Source organism: Rhinolophus ferrumequinum, chromosome 21 (genome assembly GCF_004115265.2).
Source record: "Rhinolophus ferrumequinum isolate MPI-CBG mRhiFer1 chromosome 21, mRhiFer1_v1.p, whole genome shotgun sequence".
In the NCBI taxonomy this organism is placed as follows: Eukaryota; Metazoa; Chordata; class Mammalia; order Chiroptera; family Rhinolophidae; genus Rhinolophus; species Rhinolophus ferrumequinum.
In genome coordinates, this window is record NC_046304.1 from 164,894 (window position 1) to 188,101 (window position 23,208).

The 23,208-nt window shown below is 54.9% G+C and overlaps 2 protein-coding genes across 7 annotated transcripts in view; one reads left to right on the forward strand and one right to left on the reverse strand.

The window, feature by feature from the left end:
* The first annotated feature begins 164 nt into the window (after positions 1-164).
* On the forward strand, positions 165-14,824 carry B9D1 (B9 domain containing 1). Its single transcript, XM_033091569.1, has 7 exons — positions 165-401; positions 2,047-2,115; positions 4,444-4,555; positions 9,376-9,472; positions 11,011-11,073; positions 14,119-14,186; positions 14,519-14,824. The coding sequence occupies exons 1-7, from the start codon at positions 339-341 to the stop codon at positions 14,659-14,661; spliced, it is 615 nt and encodes a 204-aa protein (XP_032947460.1). The 5' UTR covers positions 165-338; the 3' UTR covers positions 14,662-14,824.
* Positions 14,825-19,617: 4,793 nt separating this feature from the next.
* The window catches only part of EPN2 (epsin 2), a 75,099-nt gene continuing 71,508 nt past the window's right edge, over positions 19,618-23,208 (reverse strand). For all 6 annotated transcript variants that reach the window (XM_033091568.1, XM_033091567.1, XM_033091566.1 and 3 more), the window contains one exon: positions 19,618-22,391. In XM_033091568.1, the coding sequence (XP_032947459.1) occupies positions 22,093-22,391 (299 nt within the window). In that variant the 3' untranslated portion in view covers positions 19,618-22,092. The remainder of the gene's footprint in view (positions 22,392-23,208) is intronic.

The following is a 23,208-nucleotide window of genomic DNA, read 5'->3' on the forward strand; positions in this document are numbered from 1 at the left end:
CCCCGAGATGAAGCCGCAGCGCCGCCTCCCGGCCGAGCGCTGCCGAGGCCCGCTCGGGCGGGGCAGGGCCGCGGCTGTGACGGGATTGGGCGCCGGGCTGGCTTCCGCATCCCGGCCCCCACTCCCGCCCCTGCCTCGCGTGGACTCTCCCAGCATTCCCGGAGGAGGGAGGGGCCGCGGACTGCGCCTGCGCACCGCCGCCCACGTACGCTCGCCTTCTCGAAGGTCGGGCTTTCAAGAAACGTGTTCTGCCCGCCACGCCATCTGTTTCCAGGGCAACCCCGGCGCCTGTGGGCAATCGCGCGCGGAACCCGGGTGGTTTCCGTGCGCCCCCTGCCATGGCGGCCGCGGGCCCCAGCGTCTTCCTACTCATGGTCAACGGGCAGGTGGAGAGCGCCCAGGTGAGCGGCCGTGGACCCCGCCGCGGTCCCACCCCCACGCTCCCCTGGGGACCCGCCCCGCAACCTCCTGGGCCGCTGTGTGGCCCCAAAGAGGCGTGTCATGCCTCGGTTCTGCGGGGAAAGGGAGCCAGCATTTGAGAGTCTTGGCGCGAGGTTGCTGGGAGCCCTCCACCCTGATGTGCCCGCAGAGGCGGAGCTGGGACCGAGCTCGCGCCCGGCCGAGCCTGCGGCCCCGCGCGACGATCGTGCGTGCGCCTTCTGTTGAGTCACAGCGAGCCTCGCGCGGGTTTCGCCGGAGGAGCGGAGGCGCGGCCAGCACACTGGGCCTTGTCCTCTCGTAACGGAGCTCGAGGCATCTGCCCCGTGTCCGGTGCCCTGCGAGTGCCCCGCACTCTGAACACTCAGACCCTTGAACTTGGCTGGGAATGGAGATGATTAAGTTAATTGATCCAACGATGGCGGTGGCCTGGAATGACCCAGGGAGGGTGTGCCTGTCGGACGCCAGGGGATGCTACTCGCCATTATCCATCCTCCTACATTTTATAAGAACCATTTGTGTGTGTGTGTGTGTGTCTGTGTGTGTGTGTGTGTGGTGTATAAAGTTTACTAAGTACGTATTCATTGTGTGCCATACTCGAAGCTCAGCATTGCTCATTCAGTTCTCACAACCCTGTGAAGTAGATCTTACTTCATTTTACTTCCCCATTTTACAGATGGAAAAACTTGCCCAAAGGAAGTGGCAAAGCTGGAAACTTGAATCCAGGTCTTTCTGACACCAAAGCTTTGCTCCACTGCCCTTCCAGGCTGTTGGAGATGGTGTTTATTATTTTATCATTGTGAGGATTAATGGAGATGGTTTAGATAAAGCTCTGCCAGGGCCTGAGTGTTAGTAGGTGTCTTACTGCCTTCCTGTTTCGTCAGGGATGCTCCTCCATATTCCCACCCTGTCCTCCTGCCCCTTGGCCTAGTGCCCAAGACCATCGTCCCCTCTTCTGTCTCACTTGGGGCTCTCAGCTGGACTGGGTCAGGTGTAGCATTCTCAGCACCCAGCCCGCTCCCACTCTGCCTCCCCCTCTCAGAGCTCCCGGCCCCTCCCACTCTTCAGGCCTATGCTCCCTGCGCTGATAGCCCCCTGGATTGTCAGACCTTTCACTTCAGCACCATTCCCTTAGACCTCCTCTGTGTCAGGTGCTGGGGACACAGAAAGGCATCAGACTTGTTCCTTGCTCACAGCTTCATGGGGTTGACAGGAATAAACACAGGCAAGTGCTTTGCTGGAGGGAAGCACCAGGGACTGAAGGAGCTGGGAGGTGGCCCTTCAGACAGCCTAGAAGTTAGGGCAGGCTCCCTGAAGGGTAAGTTTTGAAGGATGAGTAGGAGTTTGCCAGAGGAAGGAATGGGAAGGGCATGTCAGACAAAAGGCGGAGGCTGAGCTGAGGCCCAGGGGCGGTAACAGTTCGGGACCCGTGGAACTCCCACATGTCGAGCCCCAGTGCTCAATTCCATGTCCACATTCCTGGTTGTCACTTAGATCCCAGCCCAGGGGTCTCACGTTCAGAATGACTGTTGGCTACACCTGCCTAGCTAACATGTTGGCCTCACACGAGTTCCCATAAACAGACCCTGTGTGTGCTTGTTTCCACAGTTCCCTGAGTACGATGATCTCTACTGCAAGTACTGCTTTGTGTATGGCCAGGACTGGGCCCCCACAGCGGTAAGCTGGGCCTTAGGCCTCCTTTACAGCCTTCATGACTGTTGGCGTTTCTGAAGGTGTCAGTCGTACCCCTTCTCTTCCCAGTTTAGAACCCACCCAGTTCAGGGGGGGACCCATCCATGAGTTGGTTCCTGGTAAAGCTGGAGTGGAAAACACAAACATTACTGGGCTCACTGATCCGTGATCTGAGGCTGTGCTCACTCACGAGCCCTCGTGCGCATGGCAGCAAACAGAAATGCATGGGCAGTGCGGGCGGGCCCCAGAGAGCCAGCCTGGAAGCGGCTGAGCCAATAGACACTGTGGGCCAGTCCCTTCGTTGTTTGGCTTCTCCTCAGCTTGTGGGGAGGACTCCGGAGCTCTCCTTTTCAGACGTCCCAAGGAACACTCTGTCTCCACCAGGAGCAGGACTGTGGTGGCAGCTTCGGCCTGCATCACATTTTATGGTTTGCAGAGCTCTCATTTAATCCTCACAGCAGTTGAGGAAATAGAGACCCAACTCATTCAACCTCTCTGTTTCCTCATCGTGCAAGTGAGATGACGGTTCTTATTTTCTGTACACCCATTTGACTGAATAATTATTAAAAGTCTTCTGGGTGCCGGGGATCCAGTGGGGAACAAAGTCAGACAAAAGTCTCTATCTTCCTGGAGTGCACGTTCTTGTTGGGGGAAGACAGACACATTCCAGTATGTTAGCTAGTAGTAAGTGCTGAGGAGAAAGTAGTCAGGAAGGGAAGGTATAATGGGTAGGTGGCCAGGTAAGGCCTTGCTGAGAAGGTAGCTTTTGAGTCAAGACCTGAAGGAAAGGCCGGAATAAGCCATGTGGAAATCTGGGGAAAGAATTTGTCAGGTCGAAGGAGCAGAGAGTGCAAGGGCCCTGAGGCAGGAGAGTGCCTGGCACGTCTGAGGAACAGCGAGGAGGCCAGTGTGGCCAGTGTACAGAGTGAGCAAGGAGAGTGGTTGGGGATGAAGCAGGGAGGTCACAGACAGGCAGGTCTCAGACGGCGTGGTAGGTCAGAGTCAGGGTCCTGACCTTTCCCAGGGGCAGGATGGGACTCCCTCAGAGAGTTCTGAACAGAGAGAAGAGGTAATCTGACTTGTGTTTTTAAAAGATCCCTCTGGCTTCTTTATTCAGAGTAGACTGCGGGGGAGCAGGATCAAAGCAGGGAGACCATCGACTGTTACATTAAACAGATGGGACAAGGTACAGCAGTAGGATGGTGAGAGCTGGCTGAATTTCAAGTATATTTTGAGATGGAGCCAGCAGATTTTCCTGTTGGACAAATGTGGGGACTGAGAGAAAGTGGAAGTAAGAATTTAATGCCAGGCTTTTTAGCTGAGCACCTGGAAGGAGAGTTGCTGTGTAGTGAGAAGATTGTGGACAGAGCGGATTTGGGCGAACTCCCCAGAGCTTGGCCTGGCACGTGTTAAGGTCGAGGTCCCTACTAGACAGCCAGGTGAAGACACGGAGTTGGCACTGCTGCTCTGGAGTTCAGAGTGGGGAACAGGCTGGAGGTACACGTTTGGGAATTGTCAACACAGACCACATTGAAAGCCCGGGGACCAATGAGATCCCAAGTGCAGACAGCAAAGCATCCAAAGACAGCTTCAGATGCTTCTGCCTGAAGGAGAATGTGCGAGAGCTACAGAGCGGGAGCCGCCGGGAGGAGGAAAGACCCAAAGATGTGCGGTCCCCCCAAAACCGGGTGGAAGAGGGATTTCAGGAAGTGGTCCACTGTGGGAGATGCTGCTGGGGGCCAAGGAAAATGCGGGTGGAGACGGGAGCATAGACACGGCAGTGCCGAGGCCACTGGTGTCACCTACGGAAATGCTGGGGTAGGGTGGGGGCCAGTACTTAGCTTGGAGCGGGTTCATGGAAGGAAAAGAAGGAGCTGGAGCCGGTGAGTATTGACAGCTCTTTCAAGGAGCTTTGCTCTAAAGGGGAGCAAGCCTGGGTTGATGCGGGGAGGAAGAAGTAGAGCCCAGAGAGTAGTACTGCGTAGTAGAGAAAATAACATACACACACATGCCGATGGCAAGGATCGGAAAACCTGGTGCCGTAGGAGAGAGTAAGAAGTGGGGGAGCCCATTCCTTCAGTGAGGCGAGAGGAGACGAGGCCCCATAAGCTGGTAGAGGCTGGCTCTTGAAGGTGCCAATCTCTAACAAAGTAAAACATTAAAAGACCTAAGAGCTGCTCCGGTATCTCTTAGTTCCCTTTGTTTGGGAGAAGGTGGTGAAGAAAACGGTCCTCTTAACTGCATGCCCGGGTAAGGGGACAGCATGGCACCCTGGAGTTTGGGCACTACCTGTCCGTGTCATTGCCCTCACAGGGTCTGGAGGAGGGGATCTCACAGATCACATCCAAGAGCCAAGATGTGCGGCAAGCGCTGGTGTGGAACTTCCCCATCGATGTCACCTTTAAAAGCACCAACCCTTATGGCTGTGAGTCTGCAGGGACCCTACAGGGATGGGGGAGCGGGCACCCCAGGTCGGTCTCGGCCTCGTCCTGCCCAGCACCGGCTGCACTCACGTCTTCATTGCCCATCACCTGGGCCCTTGCACCAGCCTTGTAATGTGCTCTCGCCACCTGGCCATTTCCCTCCACTTGCTCCTCCTACCCCAGTTCATCTCCATGCTGTGCAGTTAACCTTTTGGGAGTCAAGAGTGGATGAGGTGAGGCCCCAGCCTGAAGCCTTGGACAGCCCCGTGCCTGTGAAGGGCAGAGCCTGGTGTCCAGGGCTGCAGATCTGGAGAGCTGATCCTGATGTCTCTCAACTTTTCATCACATGTTGTGCCAAACCCCAACCACCTGGTCGTCCTGTGCAAATCCTTGACACCCATCCCTCTTCTGAACTGTGGCTCATGCCATCCCCTGCCCAGGATGTCCGTCCCACGTCCTACCTCTGACCTCCTTCCCAAAGCTTTCCTTGCTTGCAGTATTTACTTTCTACCATGTCTGGTAGTTATTCTTCACACTGACTTAATAAGCACCTACTGTATTAGCCTGTATTAGCCTGGGATTAGCTCCATAAGGGCCATGAATACTCTTCCTATGTGGGCTTGTCCAAGCTCCTTAATCCTGTCTGGTGGAGATGTCTTTCCGTTTCTTTTTCCATATTGGGAAACTAAGACTGAAAAAAAAAGGCATCACTTGCCTTCAGCTTTACACCTACTAGCTGAGCATGGATTTGATTTCAGGATCATCCAGTTTCACAGTCCTGGCCTTTCTGCTGCACGTGGTCAGGCCCAGGCTTCCTGGGTGCACAGGGTCTGGAGCAGGCGGGATCTGGCTGTCTTCCTGGGCAGGGACTGCCATGCTACTGTCATGCTCCATGAGTAAGAAACTTCCACAGGCCTCCTGGAATGGGCCACTAGATAATAACCAGCTTCCTTCTGCTGAGAACATCTAGGAGAGGCAAATATTAAAAGGTTAAAACAAAAACAGCTCCTTGAGGGTATCAGAGAACAAGCAAAGCAGTAATTTACCAGGCCAGCATCCAGGAAAGAAAACAATCCAGAGAAACCAATTCAACAGAGGTGACTGAGAGGAGGGTCAGGACTTTTGTTGGCCTCTCTGGGCTCAGCACAGGAATTGGTGTTCAGAACTCTGCAAGGGGTTGGTTGGAGGCCCTTAGGTAAATCCTCGCAACTTGGGCTCAGACCGCAAACAGCTATGCCATGGGAGTGAGGGACAAGTAGAGATTGCAGCGCAGCTGCTGACCATCCCAGACCCTGAACACGATTGCAGAACTCCCAGAATATTTGCGAACTGAATCAAGGAGGATGCAAAAAAATGGTAATACATCATGAGCAAGTAGTGTTTATTTCAGAAATTCCCCATGACTACTCATAAGGAGTATTCATAATATTCCTAAGGAATATTGTCAATAATAATATAACTATGCATGGTGTCAGATGGGTACTAGATTTATTGGGACAACAGATGGGATGGGTTGGGGACAGGGTGAAAAGGTGAAGGGATTTAAAAATACAAAATGATAGTTACAAAATAGTCATGGGGATGTAAAGTAAAACAGGGAATATAGTCAATAAAATGGTAATAACTACGTATAGTGCCAGGTGGGTACTAGACTAGTCAGGGGGATCACTTCATAAATTATACAGATGTCTAACCATATGCTGTGCACTTGAAATTAATACAAAATAATATTGAATGTCAACTATAATTGAGAAATTAGAAAGGGAAAAAAGGTGAAGGGGGAATAAGAGGTTCAAATTTTTAGGTATAAAACAAATAAGTCATGGGGATGTAATGTACAGCATAAGTAATATGGTCAATAATATTGTGATAGTGTGGTACGGTGTCAGATGGCTGCTGCACTTATGGTGATCTCTTCTTCAGGTATATAAATGTTGAATAACTGGTGTACACCTGAAACTAATACGAAGTCTGACAATTAAGTTTGAGAACTCATCCTAAAAAAAGTGCTACATGCCTCATTGCTAAATATCACTACCGTCACCTTCGAAGTCCTCCCCTTGGGAAACTATGCACCAACGCCCACCCTTCAAAGCAATTTTGGAACTCTTTTTCTGGAATGGCCATCAGAGCTGTCATCATATTACACTTGATGTCCTGAATGTCATCAAAATGTCTTCCTTTCAATATTTCCTTTATCTTCGGGTAAAAACAGAAGTCACTGGGGGCCAGATCAGGTGAGTATGGAGGGTGTTCCAATACAGTCATTTGTTGACTGGCTAAAAACTCCCTCACAGACAGTGCCATGTGAGCTGGTACATTGTCGTGATGCAAGAGCCATGAATTGTTGGTGAAAAGTTCAGGTCGTCTAACTTTTTCACGCAGCCTTTTCAGCACTTCCAAATAGTAAACTTGATTACTGTTTGTCCAGTTGGTTCAAATTCATCATAAATAATCCCTTTGATATCACAAAAGGTTTGCAACATCACTGCAACGAGTTCGCGAACTTAATTGTCAGACCTCGTAGAATATTGTATGTTAGCTATATTTTAGCAAATTCTTTTTAAAAACATCAGCATCCATTCATGATAAATATTTAGCAAACTAGGACTAGAAGGAAACTTCCTTAATTTGATAAAGTCTATCTACAAAACACTTGGAGCAAACCACTTTCTTTTAGTGAACTGTCAGAAGATTTCCCTCTGAGATCAAGATGCTTGTTATCACCACCAACATTGTACAAATAAATGTATAAAAATTAGAAAGGAAGAACAAAACTCACTGTTCATAGGTGACACGATTATGTAGCATTTTCCAAAATAACCTACAGATAAAGTATTAGAATTAATACATTGGCATGAATGCTGGATATAAGGTTCATATACAAAAATCAGTTGCTTTCTATATAAGAGTAAATAGAATATGCATTATGTATAAAAGGTAAATAGAAAATGGTATTTTAAAAATAAATTCTTATAAATACCAAAATATAACTTGTTCTGCCAGATAGCAAGCCTAATCATAAAGCACAATAACTAAGAGTGTCGTTTTGGCACCAGGACAAACGAACTGATCCATGAGGCTCAGACCTAAGCGTGTGTAGACAGTTGGGGACATGACAGGAACGGGACACTGCCAAGCAGCAGAGGAAAGAGGGCCTTTTTGATAAATGGTGCTGGGACAATTGGAGACGCACAGGGGAACAATATCAAAGTGCTCATGTCAACCATACACAGTCAGTTCCAAATAGGCGTATAAAAGCCAACTGATCAAGTTTCAGGAGGACAGCATGGGAGACTAGAGCCATAGCAGCATAAGGGAAGACTTCTTAAGGGTGAAGATTCATAGATTTGACTATGTTAAAATTAAGGGCTATTTATCAGAAAATACTAAGAGTGAAAAGACAGGCCACAAAATTGACACACACTACAAATCCATGAGAAAGACCATCCTGTAGAAAAAGGGGCAAGAGACTTGAGCAGCCACTTCAAAAGAGAGGACTTCTAAGTGACCAAGAAACAGGACAAGGTCTCAACTTGATTTTATAATAGTAAGAACAATTATAATCAAGGAAAACGCAGATGAAACCTAGAGTGAGCCGCCCTAGTCCCCAGCATGACTGAGGTTACACTGAGACAGCGAGCTTTGGTGAGGACTCAGGAACACTGGGGCAGCCAGGCGGCTGCCGCCCCTTTGGTACACAGCTCGGCATTACCTTTGAAGACTGAACGTGTGTGTGCCTGGAGCAGTTCCCTCCTTGGATGTGTGCCCAACAGACATGGGCACGTGTGTGGCAAGAGCTTGTACAAGAGCAGCAACGTGCCCCCGGCCTCCCCACCTGTGAAAGCCCCAAAGGAGAAACAGCGCAGGTGTCCATCAGCCATGTTCCTGTGGCCTCTCCACAGGTCTGATGTCCAGCACTGAAACAGGCAAACCCCGTATGTGAAACAATTTGAATTAATCTCACAAACGTTGAATTAGAGTAGCTGGATACAAAAATACATGTACTGTGTCATTCCATTTATATAAAGTTCAAAAAATGGGTAGAACCAAAGTACCCATTTGTTTGGGATGCATTCTTTGGCAGTAAAACCTTAAAACAAGTGGTTTCATAAAATCCAGACGTCTCCCTAACACTTACTGAGCACCGACTCTGCGTCAGGCCGTATTCCAAGTGACTTAGAGATGGAGAAACTGAGGAACGGAGACGTGAGGCCAGTGCTCGTGGCTGCAGCCCTCCCGGGGCCTCACCGCTTCATCCGTCACCTGGGCCGATGAGCCTTCCCCTGCGTCCAGGTGACAAGTGTACTGAGATGCCTCGATGGGAGCAGGGAACAGGTGTAATTGTTACTAGCTTAAAGGAAGGCGCTTGGACGGCCTTTGCTTTCTCCCACAGACACCCCAAAGCAGCCCTGTGGCCCGGGAGCCATGTGTTAGGCACTTGAGTCTGGCTGCTTCCATCAGAAAGGGAGCTCCCAGAGCAGGCCCTTGGCACGGCTCACAGCTGGGTCCTATACCTTGATTAGAGCCTGTGGAGCCTGACTCCTGCCTGTGTTTGTCCAGTGACAGAATTGGTGCAGCATCCTGGCTCTGTGACCGCCAGACATCCCGGCCGAGCACAGGGCCTGGCCAGCAGGTTCTGGCTCTCCCCCAGCTTCCCCCTCCCCCAGCTCCCTGGATTCTGGGCGGAAGCCCTCGTACAGAGGGGCTCCGAGGTCCCCACCTGCCCTCTGTCAAGCCCCTGCCCCTAGGGCTTTGAGCCCCCTCCTCCATTCCCTGCCCTGACTTTCCCGCATGCTGACTCCTACCTCTCCTTCCCCAGGGCCACAGATCGTGCTTAGTGTGTACGGGCCGGACGTGTTTGGGAACGACGTGGTCCGAGGCTATGGGGCAGTGCATGTGCCTTTCTCACCTGGCAGGTAAGGTCCTCACTGACCTGCTCCCTGGGCCACGCTGGCATAGGGGTCTGGGCATCCTCAGCAGGGCTTTTCCTGACGACACTTCACCTCTAGGCCAGGAACGTGCTGGGGTCCCCAGGGGCCCGGGCAGCTTGGCTTGGGTAGGAGACCACGTGGGTGAGGTTCGTGCTGCCACCCAAACACCAGGTGGGGTGGGGAGGGGTGCAGTGCCAGAGGGCCCACGGGGAACTTGGGGGCATCCTGAGCGGGGCGTCCGCTGCAGAGTCCCGGGCAGGTAGGCTCTGAGTTCAGACACTCATTCCTTCATCTCTTCCCTCCCTCGATGTCCTGCACGTCCTCACCAATGCCTCTTCTGGGCCCGGCTTTGCTGGCATCAGAGGACACAGATGTGTCAGGCACATCTTTGACTCTGTGGGCCCTGCCCCCAAAAGTCCCCAGAATAGTGGACACAGATGGAGAGACACAGCTCTTTGTTAAGCATGGTTGACAGGGTGCAGACATGGTGTTCTGGGGCACAGAGGAGGGCCTGGGTCAGCTGGCCTTTAAAGGATGGGAATCCTTTGAGAGAAGGCAGAGGGAGAAGCAGGAGCAGCAGTGGACTGAATGCTCTGAGTATTGTTGAAACAGAAAATGCAGGGCCGGCCCAGTGGCCCAGGTTGGAGCGCCGTGCTAACGCTGAGGTCACTGGTTCGATTCCCACATGGACCAGTGAGCTGCGCCCTCTACAGCTAAGGTTGTGTATAACAGCTCTCCCTGGAGCTGGGCTGCCGTGAGCAGCCGGAGGTTGGCGTGGGCTGCCGTGTGCTGCCAGGAGCAGCCGGTGGCCAGCGTGAGTGGCCGGTAGCCGCCAAAAGCTGCTGTGAGCTGCTGTGAGTGGCCAACTGACGCCCTGGCGACGGACTGCCTCAGCCAGGCTTGGGGGGAGCTCAAGGCTCATGGGCCAGGGAACTGTGTCCTAGACTGAGAAACGCCGGCTTGAACCGGAGTTGGGGGATGGGGGGTTGGAAGAAAGGAAAAAAAAAAGGAAAGAAACAGAAAAGGCAAGATGCCAGGGGCGGGAGTGGGGAGGGGAGGATGGGGTGGGGTGGGGTGAGGGGAGGGGTAGGTAGGACCCCGGGCTCTGAGGGGAGACTGGACTGGAGCGGGTGACCACAGCAGGGGTAAGGGCCAGGGATTTGTCGTGGGCTTCCTGGAGGAAGGGCATCCAAGCTGGGCCTTGAGGATGACAGAGCATGTGGACATGTGGAGGACGACACGGGCCCTCTGAGGAGCACACTGGGAGCCCGGACCTCAGGTTTGAGGTTTATAACCCTCAGCATCGTCCTGACCCCGTCAAAGAAACAGAAGTCTCACAGGACTGGACAATGGGCCTGGTCTGCTGCGCCCACACGCCCCCCGGCGCGTAGCCCCGCCCAGGCGCGGGGCTCCGACTGGGCACCACCTGCTCTGTGAGCTCTCCCGCCACTGCTTGCTGGAGAGTGGGGAGTTCTGTCACTTCTGTTACTCCGCATATCTGTCTGTGAAAACATTTGTTTCAGGCACAAAAGGACCATTCCCATGTTTGTCCCAGAGTCTGCATCTACGCTGCAGAAGTTCACAAGGTGAGTTTTCTGCACATCACCCCAACCCCTCCTTCTGACCTGGGTAGTTGGAGAGGAGGGAGAGATGTCACATTCACCCTCCTGGTGCCAGCCGACCGCGCCAGACCCTCAAGCTGCGCCATCTTTGGGGACAGATGGGTTGCTGACGGGTCACTGGGCTCCCTCTACCCATGGTCCCAGGAGCGTCGGGCTGTGCAGTTTTACTCTGGGCCCTAAAAGTGTGTGTGTCAGACGGAACGCAGGAAACACTCGTCAGACGGGAAAATGCTCATGACATTGTGTGACATTAAAATGGTAACATATGAGAGGATACAGCAGTAAGAGCCAAACAACTTAAAACAGTAGTAATAATCATAGTATGTAACTTCCGTCAATTGCTAAATGCAGTGGAGATGACATCTGAGCAGCCTAGAGCCGAGGTAAGGGACCAGCATGGGCGATTTGGGAGAGGAACATTCCAGGCACAGGGCACAGCACGTGCAAGGCCGGAAGAGCATGAGCTTATCCTGTTAGGAGCAGCCAGGAGGTGGGCGTGGCTTATAGGTGGGGAGCAAGGGGGGACATGGGGTAGGGGGAGCTAGCAGGGAGCAGGGGGACCAGGACACCGGCTGACAGGGAGTGTGTGGCCAGATGAAAGGGGGGACTGAGTCAGCAGGAGTACAGGTGGGCCCTGGCTGACTGACGGGGGTTGGGGACAGAAGCCTCCACCAGCTCAGCTCCAGGCCACCGCTTCTCTCCAGCAGGTCAGCCAGCAATGGGCCCTGCACCCTGTTCACAGCCAGGACAAGGGGGACAAGAGGTTCCAGGGTGAGCTGGCAAGCAGTGCCCTGCCGGCCTGACCCATGTCGGGGTGACCTGGGCATAGGGACAGTGTTGGGCCTGAACAAAGGAAGCCTCACGGAGGCCCGGGGAGGGGAGAATCTGAGTGCCCGCTGCTCTACAGGCCGCTGGGAGGCCACCCTGACGGGAAGGGGTTTATCAGCCAGATGCCCTGGGCCAGTGGAAGCTGCAGGTGACAACACCCACCCCACGGGGCTGTCGGGGGCGGGGGCAGTGCCCGTCAGTGGGCACAGGGGAAGTCAAGGGCTGGCAGTCCACACGCCACCCCGACTGGGCTATTTGTGCTGAACATCCCACGGCTCCGAGGGAAGAGTTCTCCCTGAGGAAAGAGTTCTGTTGCTGAAGAAATTAGACCTGACAGCTTGCAAAGCAGTCGAGGTCCTTGCCGTGCCTCAGTGCAGGGGTGGTCTCCTGCCTTTGCAGGGGCTCTCCACTGGGTACGGCCATACGTGCCTGGATTCCAGACACTGGGGAAAGGTCTGTTAGTGAAGGCAGTCTGAGCAACAAACTTTTCCCAGACAAGGGGTCCGTGGAGGCCGCTGAGTAACTGGCTCCGGGGGCCCCCTTTGCTCGTCAGGTCAGAGACCTGGGGTCACCGCAGCCCCTCCCTGCTTCCCTCCCTCCATCCCAGGCATCCTTCTCTGCTCTCCCACTGCCTCCCCAGTTCTCCTCAGCCTCATTGGCCTGCCCATTTCCACTCTCGCCTGTGTTAGTTTCCTGTGGCTGCTGTACCAAATTACCACAAAACTGATGGCTTAAAACAATAGAAATTTATTTTATGACAGTTCTGAAGGCCAAAGCCCGAAGTCAGCATAGCTGGGTGATAACAAGGCGGTCATAGGGCTGCACGCCTCCCGCATGCTCTGGGGAAGACCCCGTCCCCGCCTGGTCCAGCTGCTGCTGGCCGTGGCCTGCCTTGGCACAGGGCCGCATCACTCCATCGCTGTCTGTGGTCACAGGCCTCCCCTGTGGGTGCCGAATCACACTCGGGATGGCATGTGGGCCCCACCTGGATAACCCAGGGTCATCTTCTTCACCTTAATCACATTTTCCAAATAAGGTCAGTCACCGGTCCCAGAACCTAGGACCTGCTCCCTTCGGGGACGTTACTCAGCCTGTGGCAGCACCTGCAATCTGGTCTTCACATAACAACAAAACAGGTTTTGCTAAAACAACTTGAGGAACTCCTCCGGCCCGTCCCTGCTTTAGGATTAAGTTCAACTAGAAGGCTTCCAGGCCGTGTCCTCTGACCCCACTGACCTCAGGCCCTCTCTGCTGCTCGCCTCTCCCTGCCTGCTGGGCCCTCCCTGCCTCGGGCCCTTGCCTGGAACACTGTCCTCGGAATAGGCTGCCGCTTCCACCCTGGTCCACAAGCAAACAGCGCTCGCCGGCCTCGGAGAGAGATGCAGTGGCTGTGGTCACTGTGTGTATTCACACTTGGGGTGTGCGGGCTGGTGGGGGCTGCTCCCCTGCCTCAGTCATCACAGCAACCTGTGAGGTGTGTGCTGTTAAAGCCCCACTCCTCAGATGGGGTGGAGCATAGGCGGTGACTCCCCATCCAGCCCCGGCTGGAACCTGGGCTCCCCGTGCCCTCCCTGTCCCCTTCCTCAGGGCTGGGAGTCCAGGAGCCCCTCACTGTGTCTCCATGCAGCTTGCAGACACACTGGGTGTTTTGTCCAGCAGCCGGGGCCGGCAAACGGGCAGGTGCTGATGCCCTCCGGGAAGGGGGCCTGGCACGTCAGAGTGAGCTGGGCCAGGGGGAGACCCACCCACCCTCCTGCAGGTCAGCTGCTTTTCCAGGAGGGTGCTTGTGGCACTCCCAGCTGCAGAAGCCGGGCTGTGCCAGGACGCAGGAATCTCTGCGGCTCATGCACCTTGCTGCTTCCACCTGGGTGGTCCCGAGGCCACCCAGAGCCTGCACTGCCCCAGTGATCCCCGAAGCAGCCCGAGAGGTGGTTCTGGGATGAAGCCTGACCCACCCAGGCGGGGATAGTGTATCATGTTTGTTTCAGGCTCAGTGGGTGTGTCGGAGGCGAGGCTGCTGCTGGAAGGAGCTGCCCTGCTCAGGGGTAGGGCCTGGAGCTCAGGGCCTGGCCCTGGGGAGGACTGCTGGTGTCTGAAGCCTGGAGAGAGCCCACGGCTTGTGTTTGTCTGGCGGATCCTAGGCCAGGACCTCGCTCACCCGCTCTTGTCCTTTCTTCTCAGCTGGTTCATGGGACGGCGGCCTGAGTACACAGACCCCAAGGTGGTGGCTCAGGGTGAAGGCCGAGAAGGTAAAGCTGGATTCCCCAGCCCTACCTGCCATCCCACAGGCAGGTTGCAGCCTGGGAGGGAGTAGGTGGGCCCCTGGAAACAGACGGGGTGGGCGCCAGGGCCTGCCAGGCGTGCAGACACCTGTGCTGTGGGAGCGTCTCCCAGACACGGATGGGCCTGGTTACCATGACACGGAGGGTTTGCCATGTCCGTCTGTCCCCGCTGCAGTGAGGGGTACAGGCCGGGCACTAGTGTCCCCATTTTACAGGAGAGAACACTGAGACTGAGAGATTCCCAGAGTAGCCAGGCTCTGGCTCTGCCCAGCCCAGCTGACATTGCCTTCTGTCCCCAGTGACCCGTGTCCGCTCCCAGGGCTTTGTCACACTCCTCTTCAACGTGGTGACCAAGGACATGAGGAAACTGGGCTACGACACTGGGCCCCTGGATACGCAGGTTGCCTTGGGGCCCAGCCCATCTCAGGGCCTCCCCGGGTGAAGGCACCGGCCGCTCCGCCGTCCAGCAAGATGCTGAGCAGCCGTGCAGGCCACGTGGCTGCCCACATGCCAGGCGTCGCCCACCAATCCCTCGGCTTGACTGAAGTGCCCTTGGGGTTGGGGAGAGTATTTTCATAAAATAAAAATGTCGCCTTTTCACAGAACCCAGGCCTGGGGCTGCCTCTTCTCCCTTTAGCACCTCCCCTGTTGGAGCGGCCCCCACCGGGCCCATAGCCTTCCCTGAGCTGGGCCAGGCCCTGCCCTTGTTCCACGCTGCTCCTGCCAGCACCGCCTGGCGGGTGGAAGCTCTTGTCATGCCAGCCGTGCTCCGTGACCGGCAGCCTCCTTTCACAGAGAATATCCTGTTAGCAGGAGCTGGATGGAAAGGCCCCAGCCAGCCTGCCCCAACCTGCACAGCCCAGGGAACAGGGCTGAAAACCCCCTAGCCCAGGGAAGCCGCGGGAATTCCAGCTTTCTAGCAAGTCTCTGAGCGGGAGAGGAAGGTGAGCCTTGTGGCCAACACCCTGCACCCCCGTCCCACGGCGCTGCCGTGGTGGGGTCGCTGCCTCAGCCCAAGGCGGGGCCGCCTTACCTTCTCCCCACACGCACCCTGGGTTGGGCAGAGGCGAGGTCCCCCCACCTGTAGCTTCAGGTGAACCCTCGGGATGGAACACACAGCTTGCCCATTCTCCTCTCCAACCTGCACAGGATTTAAGGGAAGCCACAAAGCACCTGCCCCGGGCCCCTAGTCAGCCCAGCCATGACACGGCCCCAGCTATAACCAGAAGTTGCTCTAAGAGACCACAGGACCTAACCCTGTTCTGCTGTTTATCTCAGCTCTCTCAGCGCCAGAAGTTTAGCTGCTCACGGCGCCCCCTGAAACCCCTGCCCCCAACTCACTGCATGCTCTGGAACTCATGGTCTGTTGTCAGCAAAATCCGTGATGCCAACCCTCTCCGGCTGGAAAGTTCCCTCGACCTCTGGCCCTTATAAAACTGTCCCCTGCAGCCGTCTGGCTGCCACATGCCATCACCGTGGGCCTAGAGCTGGGGCCTGTTTCCTTGGCGCCCACGAGCATTTCCTCCTTTCCCGTCCAGCTCCCTGATGCCCGGGCATCCCACTACACCTTGTAAGGCCACCAAACCCTTGACTGCCTTGTCTCCTCCTCTGGCTGTTCACGGCGACCTCGCCGTCTGCCCCACAACTTGGCTGCTTCCTTCTCCCTTGCAGTGAGCTTGACCTGTGCCCCTCAACAGACACCAACTCGCATGGTCAGAGCCTGTTTCTTGTGACCAATGACAACAGCGTCTCCAAAATGTGCATCCAAGCATCCTCCCCCCAGACCACTCGCGCCCTGCGTGCAGCCTTTGCTGTGGTACCCACTCCAACAGTCCTTCATTCCATCCAGGTCCTCCCAGCCACTCACCAACCCCTTGTGTGCTAACCGCCAGCCGTTACCTTTCCTTCCTGCCCAGTTTACAACTCAGCAGTCATTTACGCACCTTCTCTGCATTCACCGTCAGCTCCTGGGCCCAGTTCCCTGCTTTTTCTACGCCTGGTCAACCTCAGCCCTGGGGAAGCCTCGCCATCTGCTGAGGCCCAGGGCCTGGTCAGAGGGTGCAGCCCGTGACCAGGTCTCCCCCAGTGCTGCCAAGCAGTCCCCCTTATTTCCTTAGCCAACACCTCATACGTTCTCAGAAAACGCATTCACACCTTTCCTCCGCTTCAACCCCAGCCCCCTTTGCCCCTCACCTGAAGTGCTCGAGGACATGCAAATGACCCGAGCGCCCACGTCCCCACCACATGCTTCTCCTCTGCCTCGGTCCATCGCAGCGGCTGAATTCCCTGCCCACTCCCTCCCCTCCCCTCCCCTCCCCTCCCCTCCCCTCCCCTCGCGGCCTTCTTCCCTGTCACAGCCCGGAAACCCCCATCCCATCTAGTCCACATGCAAGTCTCAGGTTGCAGGTACCCAGTCTGTCAGCACCTTTGTTTAATTTTCTATTCTTCATTAAAATAAGCAGAGAAAAACTGAAATCATTGTACAGTGAACACCCATATGCCAACCACCCGGAGCCTACCCTTACCACTTCCCCAGTGCTGTCACACCTGCGCGACTCTGCCGCTCTTCCAAGCCGTCTGCCGTTAGTGCACTTCAGCATGAACCGCGGATGTCAGGACGCCTCCGCCGAGCTCCGCATGCCCACCCTTAACCAGAGTTTGTTTGTTTTTAGGTGTTTTTTCTTCTGAGGGACATTTACATACAATGAAATGCATAAATCCTAAGTGTACCCTCGCTGAGTTTTGATAACTGCATGGCCAAGCCCCTGTGATGGTGCAGAACGCTTTCATCGCCTGGGAAGCTCCCTCTGCCTCTTCCCGTCGAAGCAACAGAACTACCGTGTTTCCCTGAAAATAAGACCCAGCCAGACCATCAGCTCCAATGTGTCTTTTGGAGCAAAAATTAATATAAGACCTGGTATATCATATTATACTAATTATATTATATACCCAGTCTTACGTTAAAATAAGACTGGGTCTTATATTAATTTTTGCTCCAAAAGACACATTGGAGCTGATGGTCTGGCTGGGTCTTATTTTCAGGAAACACAGTCGTTAGGAACTTTGGAGGTTGATGGCGGCTGTTCCTGGGAAGCACGCAGCAGGGTGGGGCCCCGTGACATCTTCTGGAAGAACAGTCAGGGCCTACAGCCCCCAAGCCCACCCTTCCCTGGTTCCTTCTGTCCTCCACTGTGACAAAGCTGTGTGTCACAGGCCACCTCCTTTTTCTCCGGGGCTTGCAGAAAGACTGCATTTCCCTGCCCCCTGTATCTCAGTCGGTCCACGTGACTAGCTGGTTAAGGAAATGTGGGTTGAAAGATGATCCTTCTTGCTCTGCCTTCCCTGCAGCACCCGAGGCCAGGTGGCGAAGACTGCCCAGTCGTAAGGGACATGCTAGGAACATCCCCACTGGGCATTTTGTGACACATACACGTCCTACGTTCAGCCAGAGCTGGGGTTGGTACCTGTAGAACCGTCTACTCTGATAGGGAAGTTGGTATCAGAAGTGAGTTTGTGCATTGGCTTAGCGGCTGGGCGGCAGGCAGGAAGAATACAGATAAAAGGCTGGACAGCGAGACAGCCCTGTTACGTGAGGTTCAGGTGAGACACTTGTGCTAACCTGGGGAAGCTTGGTGCCTGCTGAGCCATCAGCTCAGGGCAAAGGGACAGCTGCTGGGAGGGGTGGTGTACGTTATCTACTGTCGGCTGCCATGTGGAAAGCTATCACCGTAAAGAGATGAGTTTAAGAAAGAACTGGCCAGTCTGCAAGCAGAAATGACAGGAAATGGAGAATCCAAAAATACTGGTCATCAAAAGGCTGGAAAAGGAAACTTTCTAAAACTCATATGGAAAGGGATATGATTGAAGAATGGTTTGAGCCATAAAGGACCATTGAAACATCTCATTTTGACAGGCAGCTCAGCCTTTTGGTAAATACCAGATGAAGAGGATGGCCTTCCCGCCATGGTTCCAAATGGCCTCACAGGAGCTACCACTAAGTTGGAAGAAGCATGGAGATAGGGCAGCAGGGAGACACAGCAGGCTTATACAGGGAAGGATTGTGTGTGTGTGTGCTCATTACCTACTGCTGTGTAAGAAACTACCCCAAGACTTTGTAGCTTAACCATCATTTACTATCTCCTATGATTCTATAGATGACTGAATGGGACTCCACGGACGTCTCCCGTGGGGGTTGGGTATATGGTCTGAGAGTGGGGAAGAGAGTGAAATCAGTATTTGGTGACTGAGGGCCAGCTGTGACAGGGACTGGCCATGTGTTAACGAAACCCACTTCCCGTCCCCCTGGGCACAAAGGAAGCCTGCATATCCTCACTCCCCTGGACATTTGGCTGGAGTCACAGGACCAGTTCTGGCACTGGGACAAGGGTGGAAGTCATGCCCTTCCAGGCCTGGCCCCTAAGAAATCTCACACACCGACTACTCTGCTCACTCGTTCCTTTTCACAGCAACTTTCAAAGCTCTGTGTTGAATGTGGCAGTGTCACAAGATTAAAGCAGCTGGGGACCCCGGTCACTGCTTGGAGAGCTGCCCGACCAGTATAACCTAGATCACCCTAATACACAGCCCACCTGACGAGAAAGGAGGCCCCTGGCAGCTCCAGGCTCTGGCAAACCCTCCCCAGCCCCCGCTAAGCCCTGCTCCCTGAGTGGGCACCAGGGGGCCAGGTCCTCAGCATAGAAAGATGGGCAGGGCAGCCCCAGCGTAGAGGCTGGCGCTCGGGCCTCACAGGAGAAGCTGCAGTCCTGCCTCCCGTCTCCCTCTGCCTTTGCTGTACATGCTCCGAGAGTCAGAACAGCGTTCCCACCTCTGCCTGCAAAGGAACTTCTGTCCTTCAGCCGTGATCTACACTTCCTGATCACAGGTTCCGAGGGGACGGGGCCCATGGACCCGTCAGCTGTTGCCACAGTAAAGATGCACAAGCCACCCAAGGACCAGCAGCTGTGACAATCACTATCTTGAGAATGTGCGGGATGGCCAGGGAGCTTCTCAAGGAGCAGCTCTCCTGGGGGCACGGACCCAGGAGAGGAAGCAGCTCCCAGCAGGCTGGCACACCTCACACACAGCAGGTCTGTGGCTAGGGTAAGCCCAAAGCACACAGGTGGTGACGTGCAGCCACCAACGACACAGCAAGGCGTAAAGGGCTGCGGCCAGTACCCCCATGCCCTGCAGCCCAGCGGGCACAGCACCGTGAAGGCTGCCCCCAGCCCGTCCTTCCCTGACATTCAGAGACTCCCTCAGGCCCCAGGACCAAGCCAGTGGCCTCACTGACCACAGGCCAAGCTGGGTTCCGGGCGGGACGCAGCTCCCTCACCGGCCCACCCCTCTCGTGTCGTGGGACTGAAAGACAGGGTGGGTAAAGACACAGCCAGAGACCGCATCATGATACAAATGATAAATTATATTTACACAGTAAATAAGTATCAATAGTCAACACAAGTTCAAAACCAGCCACCGGCCCCTGGGACTGAGAAAATGGCTGGGTGACACCCCCTACCACGGCACCCATAGGACGGAGCACGGTGGCATGTGTACAACGCGCGCGGCAGTGGCCGGTGGCTTTAAGATCAGTGCAGCGGGCAACAGGGATGAGGCACCTGGGGACGGGCCTGTGCTGGGGAGTGGCCGGGGGTCTTCTTGAGCCTTGGTGGCCCGATGGCTGTCATGCTGCGGCCGCAAAATCATGGCAGGAAAGACTGCTACAAAAGAATCACTGACCCCAGAAGTCGAGTTTGGTCCGACCAGGAGGTGGCCAGGCCACATGGTCTGAGTGAAAGCACCTCCCTGGGCAAGCAGCACTGGCCCCCAGGCCGGGAGAGCTGGGCCGCAGCCTTCGGAGCCCAGGGCAGCCCCAGGTCTCAGCTCTGGCAAAGGCAGGTGGCGCCGGGGCGGGGGCTGCCTCCGGGCGAGCACTGTGAAGCAGGAAAAGGAGAAGGGCCTGGGCGGCATGCCTGCTGGCATTTTCCCTGTCTCCTGTGCCCAGTGCTAAGGGGCAGTTCTCCTGCTAGAACCAAAGAGAGGGGCCCTGTCCCCCCACTCCGCCCAGGGACCACTCGGGGGTCAGCTGCTCTCGGGGTGAGAGCTGAGAAGTCCACGGTGAAACGAGAGGTGAGCTGACTGGACACAAGGTTCAGGGGAAATGTCCCTTCCCTAAGGAGAAGCTAGTCTTTTCTGGTCTTTGATTAGCGACCTAATACTTCTTTTGTACTGGGGGGGGGCGGGGGGAAGGAAGCAGGAGGTGGGGGAGGGAGGTAATATTAGTGCATGTTTGTTAAAATCTGTTCCCTGTGAGAATGATTTTTTTCTTTCTCTCCAAAGTAAGAGAAGATTTTGAAGTCTGCTGTGTGTGTCTGGAGTCAGCAGGAGGGCGGCTCAGGGCCAGCCCTGGTCCCTCCCCCTTCTCAGCCATGAGATCCCCAGGCTCCAGGGGCACAGACATACCATGGCCCCCAAGACAACTGCCGTGTCCACACTGTCCCCAGCTTTACCCTGAGCGTGGATTAAGACAGAGGAGATTACGGACACACAAGGTCCAGGGTGTCTCTTCCATTTCAGATTCCATTGTAAATAGAAGTCCTGGTTAATCTGTGCATGCCTTCAGTTGCAAAAAGGAATTAGCTGGTAAAAACTGGTGGGACGCATTCATACGTTAGATTTTTTTCTTCAACTTTCTTGAGGTTGGTGTTATCAGTAAGAAAAAATAGACTCTCTTTTAGGTTCTAGCCTAAAAGGCTAAAAAGTTGATCAATTTGGTAATTCTCCAAAAAAGGGAGTGAAAGAAAGGAAAAGGCAAGTGAAGGCTAGGATTTCTATTTTTTGTTCCTGTTGTAGTTTTTTTTTTTTTTTAAATAAACATCATTTATGTGTAATCAAATTCCCATATTTTTTTCTATAAAGAATTTGCTTCAGTTTTTCCATAAGGCATTTTTTTTGTCTCTTCTTATTTAAATTTTCTTACAGAGTTAAAACCATAAATAAGAGAATTTAAACTACTAACATGACATGTGCCAATATCTTAATTCAGCCAGACCTGGTAAATTCTATCAAAACTAGACAGTTAAATAAGAACCACGTTATAAAAATATTAGCCAAAAAAAGACTATTAGATAATTCTGCCAACTCAAATATGAAACTGTACTAAACAAAATATGTGCAAACGTATACAATCAGAGAGCCACGTGGCAGGGTTATGCTCAGATTAGTTTAAAGCTTGCTCTAGTGGATTTAATTCAAGAGTTGTTCCACGGTGGTAGTGTTCACTTTGAACTCACACACGAGTCAAAGAAAAATAAAATATGCACAACTACTTCCCCAGAAGGTCAGTGTCATGGAGCCAGCACTTCATTCTGTCCACAGCTGGGACTGCTTGGGTGACACCAGGGCTGGGGATGAAAGGAAGCGACGAGGCAGGCACGCCACGTCCTGGGCGAGGCAGTGACCCCGCAACCTCAGGCTGAGGCTTGGGACAAGGGCAACACTGAGGGTTCCCGCCTCCTCGTCCAAGGCCCCTGAGAACCGGCTGCTCCCACAGAGGCCAGGACCCTGCTCTTGTGAGGAGGCGGCGAGGGCGGCCAGGCCGGGGCAGGTGCTCCCTCGAGACACGGGGCTACAGGCTGGGGACGGGCAGGCGGGCGGGCGGCCGGAAGGCTCGGAGAGCCACGTGCTGGGTGTGTGGGCGCAGCAAGGCTGCCACGGCTCCAGTCTGAGGGCTGGGCTGGGAAGACAACTCTTGCATCAGGAAGTCGGAACTGGAAAGCCCTAATGCCCACCCCGGCTCTCAGACCCCATTCCACCGATGAGAGTCCCTGCTCGGCGTCCTTGGGCGCATGCTCAGGGTCCCCCCCAGGCCCAGGCACTAGAGGAGAAAGGGGTTGGTTGCGCCGGTGGCCTGAGCTGCCGGTGGGGGCATGGCCACGCTGCCCACCACACTCATTGTGGCGGGGCCCAGTGGGGTCAGGGAGGCACCGCTGGCCCCCAGAGCGGCGTGCGAGGCTGTGGAGGTCACGGAGGCCATCGCCATGGGCTCCGCAACCAGGCCGGGCCCGCAGGACGTGCTGGCCCCCAGCACCGGGCTCCCCCGCAGCTGGTTCAGTGTCAGTGGCTGGGGCTGGTTCACCTGGAAGGGATTCACAGGGGCCGAGGCCGCGGCTGCACCTGTGGAAAGAGCAGGAGGGCCAGTGGGTAGTCACCACCACATCCGCCCCAGGGCTGGCAGACCACAGCCACCAGGCGCACGGCCCCTCGGGACTCGGTGCATCCTGAGCCCTCTTGTGCCACAGCCCACGGCAGTGCCAACCAGCACGTGCCAGACACGTCTGCTGATTCAGATCTCTACTGTGTGGTGGATGAGACTAAGGCTGTGACTCGGAGAAGCCAGGTGACGTGTGCAGGGTCACAAAGCCTGAACAAGGCAATGCCAGGAACGTGCCAGGCTCGTAGGGCTCCAGCCCCTCCTCAGGGCTGGCACCCCAGGACTCCTTTGGCAGCCAACAACCGGCATTGCTCCCACATTCTGTGAACACAGGTGCCTGGGAGAGAGGAGAGCAAAGGGGGAGGGGGGAGCTGCAGTGTGTGGCTTGAGTGGCAGTCCCCACGCTGTACCCTGGGACCCTAAAGGCGCTGAGAAGTCCTGCAGTCACGGAGCAAATGCAGCTCTGCCTTACACGATATTTCCAGAATTTGTGTCACATCAGAAAGCCTTTACCCCTTTGTGCAAAAACATCTATTAGTACTCTGCCAAAGAATAAAAACCGGGAGCTGCCAGCACTGAGTGTCCAATGCAGCCCAGCGCCTGCTCACAAAGGCTGCCAGCAAGGCCACCCTCCGCCAGGAGACGCTGTGCTGTTCGCACCTCACTGCCGAGGGCACACACGACAAGCTTGCATCAGCCCCTCCTCCTCAAGCAAACCTAGGAGGCAGGCTCTGAAGATCACCCCCCGTTAGAAGGACTGAACTGAGACTACAGAGCAGG

Bases quoted from the DNA above. Each gene is read 5' to 3' on its own strand.
- B9D1 (XM_033091569.1), top strand. From the start codon at position 339: ATGGCGGCCGCGGGCCCCAGCGTCTTCCTACTCATGGTCAACGGGCAG. The intron at 402-2,046 runs GTGAGCGGCCGT...TTGTTTCCACAG, and splicing joins GGCAGGTGGAGAGCGCCCAG to TTCCCTGAGTACGATGATCT. The intron at 9,473-11,010 runs GTAAGGTCCTCA...CATTTGTTTCAG, and splicing joins GTGCCTTTCTCACCTGGCAG to GCACAAAAGGACCATTCCCA.